Source organism: Zophobas morio, unplaced genomic scaffold (assembly GCF_036711695.1).
Source record: "Zophobas morio isolate AGI-343-1 ecotype UQ-CSIRO unplaced genomic scaffold, CSIRO_AGI_Zmor_V1 ptg000217l, whole genome shotgun sequence".
Lineage (NCBI taxonomy): Eukaryota > Metazoa > Arthropoda > Insecta > Coleoptera > Tenebrionidae > Zophobas > Zophobas morio.
This window is the reverse complement of record NW_026972321.1, coordinates 51,898-57,285: the sequence shown is the minus strand read 5'-3', so window position 1 is coordinate 57,285 and position 5,388 is coordinate 51,898. Positions and strand designations below refer to the sequence as shown.

At 35.6% G+C, this 5,388-nt stretch overlaps 1 protein-coding gene across 1 annotated transcript; it reads right to left on the bottom strand.

The window, feature by feature from the left end:
* Positions 1-812: 812 nt before the first annotated feature.
* Positions 813-2,283, bottom strand: LOC135146249 (methionine-R-sulfoxide reductase B1-like). The gene is made up of 3 exons (XM_064078408.1): positions 1,896-2,283; positions 1,740-1,844; positions 813-1,693 (listed from the first exon to the last, which is right to left on the bottom strand). The coding sequence occupies exons 1-3, from the start codon at positions 1,996-1,998 to the stop codon at positions 1,524-1,526; spliced, it is 378 nt and encodes a 125-aa protein (XP_063934478.1). The 5' UTR covers positions 1,999-2,283; the 3' UTR covers positions 813-1,523.
* Between the last annotated feature and the right edge of the window lie 3,105 nt (positions 2,284-5,388).

Genomic DNA, 5,388 nt, shown 5'->3' with positions numbered 1-5,388 from the left:
AAAGTTTTAAAATCCAATAATCGAAAAATGGAAAAATTCTAGAATCGTAAAATTAAAAAAGTAAAATAATTTAAAAATTATAATTTTTATTCCATATTTAAAATGAAAGCCATCAAAAATTGAAGAAACGAAAAACTGAATAATCATGAAACTGAAAGATCCAAAATTGAATAAAGGAAAAATTAAAAACCCAAGGATCAGTTTACACAATGCTTTATTGAGATTAAATTAATCACGCATTTAATGAGGCGTTTAGCGACGTCTGATTGGCGTAGAGTCGGTCACGTGGTACTTTCCCGCATTAAAAAATTAATTGAGTTTTTGTAAACCGGCTCTTAAAGTTGAAAAATCCAAAAATTGGCCAATTTCACATTGAAAAAACGAAAAATTACAAAAATGAAACCGAAAAAATAAAGATGAAAAAACCAAAACGACAACTGCATTCGAAAAATTAAAGAAATGAAAAATCGAAAAATTGAAACATCCAAAATTGATAAATCGAAAAACTGAAAAATTTAAAACTTGAAGATTTGCACGTCGTAAAATTGAAGAAACAAAAAAAGAACAATTGAAAAATCGAAAATTGTAAAAATAAAGAAAATGAAAAACCGAAACGAAAAATTTTAAATCGAAAATTTGAAGAAATGAAAAATTACAGAATCGAAAAATTAAGAACTGAAAACTCCAGAAATTCTATATCGAAAAAAAATCAAAAAATCGAAATATTGAAGAATCGAACAAATGAAAAAAATAAAAAAAAAACCGAAACGAAAAATTGCTTCAACTTGAAAGTAAAAATCATACCAACAGTCTTGTTATTACAGTTTATTACAGAAACTAATGATGAAATTACGCCAATGTGGGCTCTGATTAAAACCATCACTCTAAACTTTTACAATCAAAGTAAACGTCAACTTCCGGCTATCCAACAACAAAATAAATTGTTTACAGTACTTCTCCGCGTCTACAAAAAACAGTTTATTGTCGACATTTGTTGATATAAAACAACTCATCAGCAATCTCAACACAATTATGTGTGTTTTTTAAATTCCATGTATCAGCAATCCCACATTCCGCCTCAATCAAGCATATCAAACCAATTCCCAGCAACAATCCTCTACACGTTGGAGTGACGCAACAACGCCAATAAAAACACAATAGCCCTAATTCACGAAAACCAGTCGTGGTCAGCTTTAGAGTGCACGCGTCAAGGCGTCAATTTAACAAAATAAATGCAAGTCGCGCTTCTCACCAGCTCTAAATTTAGCTTTCAGACCGACCAACAACCGCACGCTTTCGCCGCGATGCAACTTGGAACCTCGCTCGTTTCTGTTAGGAAGTGGTGCAACAAGGAAGCGCAAACGTGATAAGACCAACTAAAACCTAGCATGGAAAACAAGCCCCGACTCCGACTCCACATCTGTCTAAACACTCCTGATAAAAATTAACGAACCCCCGGGTCACGGGTTATCGTGGTGCAGTGGAAGCCGTTGCCTTTTCCACAACAAACCGTCCACTCATTGTCAAATACCTCCGCTCGTGTCCGGCGTCAGCTTGACTTTCCCCTTGTCCAAGACGTCGTTGAAGGCCGGCCAGCCGCAGCCGCTGTCGTACTTGGTCTCCGAGCTGAACAATGCCTGTTCGCAGACGATGCACACGTAAGTACCCGGCTCGTAGAACTTGTTGTAGCACCCTGAAACGCGAGCGCTCAGAACGGCCCCACGAGGCTCCGGTCGTACCTGTGAAGGGGCGCTCGGTGCCCTTCTCCTGCGTCACGTTGTACTGGATCGGGGTGAGCCGGTTCCTCAGCTCGGCCTTGTCCACCTTGTCCGCCATCCTCGCGACTGAAAAACTGTGTCACTCGAAGCCGATTCCAATGCGAGAATGACACACACCTGGTGAATTATGGACGAGTTTCCTGCTTAAAGCGTGCGCTGAAAATCGGAACGAATTGCGTAGTGCACCTACTGTGTGTTTGATCATCACATTTGAGCACATTCGTCGACGGCCGTGCCGATATTTAGATAAAATGACCGAGTTTCCTTGGGTTACGTAAGCCAGATTGTGCGCACATAACCTCACTTTTCCGCACACCGGACACTTGACTGGATTTGCGCATTAATCACTCAATTACGGTGATTAAAGCGGGGATTGAGCTAATTGTGGCTAATTTGATGTAACTGAGAGCACAATGCACTCAATTAGCGCTTAATTGTATTATTTCGTCGGTTTTTTGCTTATACCGGTTCGAGTTTTTTTTGACATTTTTCATTTTTGACAGGTTAATTGGCACTCCGGTGGTGGCTAAAGCCAATACGACGGGTTTTTAAATTACCTGTTTCCGGTACCTTGTCCATTAATATTTTTTTTTAGTAAGGGTTAATCACAAACGCTAACCTCGATGTTGCATTATTACTTAACACTTTTATAAACAAATAAATTATGTAATATTGACTCGGTTCGTCAATGGTTTCAGTGTGATAATTGAAAGTAATCAATTTACTGTGACTCTATTATACATTTTGTTTTAAAACGGAGAACAGATTAACGAACCCAAAAATACGGAAGTCTGTTTGTAAAAAGTCATTCAAAAAAATCAATACAAATTTTTGGGCCCCTTTTAAGTCTAAAAGTCACTGAGCTGTTCCAAATAAGACATTTTTTGTTTTAATAAAATCAAGCGCTAAAAAACTGTGAAAACTGCGCTCAACATTTTATTGAAAATTATTGATCAAGCTTAATTATATCTTTTTTGACATTTCCAGCTTGTAGAATATGACCATCTGGAAATCGAGTCTTTTTCAAATGATCCAAATTTTATACACTTTTAAATGAAGTAAAATTCGGTCTTTCAGGCGCCTCTAATCACAGGACTCCGAGATTCTTTCAAACTACTTTAAAAACAAGAGACATGGAGTCCTCGAGATTCTCTCTGATTACTTAAAAAAAAACACAAAGGGTTACCGAACTTCTTTCAGTTGTTTCAAAACAAGGCAAAGGATTTCCAAAAATCATTCAAACTACTTCAAAACGAAAACAAAAAGGGTCATCGTTCTTTCAAACTAAAACTTAAAAAAAACACAGATTTTCCGAGATTCCTTCAATTACTTCAAAACCAAGATCCACAAGGAGTCCCCGAGATTCTTTAAATCTACTTCAAACACAAAGTACAAGAATTCTTTCCGATTTCTTCAATTACCTCAAAAACAGAATCTAGAATCTTTTAAAATATACCTCAGAAGCAAAACACACGTGGTCCCCGAGATTCTTTTAAACTACTTCAAAAACCAAACACAAGTTGTCCCAGAAATTCTTTCAAACTATTTCAAGAGCAAAACACAAAATGTCTTCGAGATTCTTTTAAACTACTTCAAAAACAAAATACAAGTGTTCCCGAGATTTTTTCAGACTACTTCAAAAACAAGATCCACAAAAGGTCCTCGAGATTATTTCAAAACTACTTCAAAAAGAAGACACAATTGGATTTCCGAGATTCTTCCAACCTACTTCAAAAATCAATTAATTTGTCCCCGAAATCTTCAAACTACTTCAAAAACAAAACATAAGTGGTCCCGGATATTCTTTTAATCTACTTCAAGAACACCAACCATAAATGATTTCCAAGAGTCTTTCAAGTTATCCACAAGATTATTCTTCCAACTTACAAGAAAGAACAAACCCAAGTTCTCCCCGAGATTCTTTCAAACTATTTCAAGAACAAAACACAAAATGTCTTCAAGATTCTGTCAAACTACTTCAAAAACAAGACACAAGTGTTGTTGTAGATTGTTTTAATCTACTTCAAAAATAATATCTACAAGACGGCCTCGAGATTCTTTCAAAATTATTTCAAAAAAAATACACAAAGTATTCCCGAGATTCTTTCAACCTACTTCAAAAACCGAACACAAGTTACCCCAGAGATTCTTTTAATTACTTAAAAAACAGGACCCACAGGTGGTCCCCGAAATTCTTTTATTCTACTTCAAAAAGAAGAACCATAAGTGGTCCTCGAGATTCTTTCAAACTACTTAAAAATAAGACACAAGCGGTAGCCAAGATCGTTTTAATCTACTTCAAAAACAAAACACAAGGATTCACTGAGATTCTTTTAATTCCTTCAAAAACAAAACCCACAAGAGGTCCTCAAGATTTTTTTAAACTACTTCAAAAACAAGATACAAGTTGACCATAAAATTATTCTTCCAACCTACTTGAAAGAGCAAACACAAGTTCTCCCCGAGATTCCTTCAAACTACTTCAAGAACAAAACACAAAATGTCTTCGAAATTCTTTCAAACTACTTCAAAAACAAAACACAAGTGGTCCCCAAGATTCTTTTAATCTACTTCAAAAACACCAACCATAAGTGGATTCCGAGATTCTTTCGATTACTTCAAAAACGATACCAACAAGGGTCCTAAAGATTTTTTCAAATTACTTTAAGAATAAAACACAAAACTACTTCAAAAAGAAGACACAAGGTGTTCCCGAGACTCTTTCAACCTACTTCAAAAACCAAACACAAGTTATCAAAGAGATTCTAGTAATTACTTGAAAAACATGACCCACAGGAGGTCGCCGAGATTCTTTTATTCTACTTCAAAAAGAAGAACCATAAGTGGTCCTAGAGATTCTTTCAAATTACTTTAAAGGTAAAATACAAATAGTCCCCAAAATTCTTTTAAACTAGGTACTTCAAGAACAAAACACAAAATGTTTTCCAAATTCTTTCAAACTACTTCAAAAACAAGACACAACTGGTACCCAAGATCGTTTTAATCTACTTCAAAAACAAGACCTACAGGAGGGCCTCGAGATTCTTTCAAAACTACTTCAAAAACAAAACACAAACTATCCCCGAAATTCTTTTAAACTATGTACTTCAAAAACAAAACACAAGGTGTTTCCGGGATTCTTCTCGTTACTTTAAAAACAAGACATGAAGGATCCTTCAGACTTTTTTCAATCTACTTCAAAAACCAAATACAAGTGGTCCCCGAGATTCTATTAATTACTTCAAAAACAAAACCCAAAGAAGGTCCTCAAGAGTTTTTCAAACTACTTCAAAAACAAAACACAAGGTTTTCCAGAGATTTTTTCAAACTTCTTCAAAAACAAGACCCAGAGGATTCTTTGAGATTTCTTCAATTACTTCAAAAACAATAACCATAAGTGGTCCTCGAGATTCTTTCAAACTATACCTACTTCAAAAACAAAACACAAACTATTCCCGAGATTCTTCCAATTACTGCAAAAACAAGACCCACAGGACGTCCCCGAGATCCTTTCAGTTACTTCAAAAACAAAACAAAGTGTCCTCAAGATTCTTTCAAATTACTTCAAAGGCGAAACACAAGTGGTCCTCGAGATTCTTTTAAACTACTT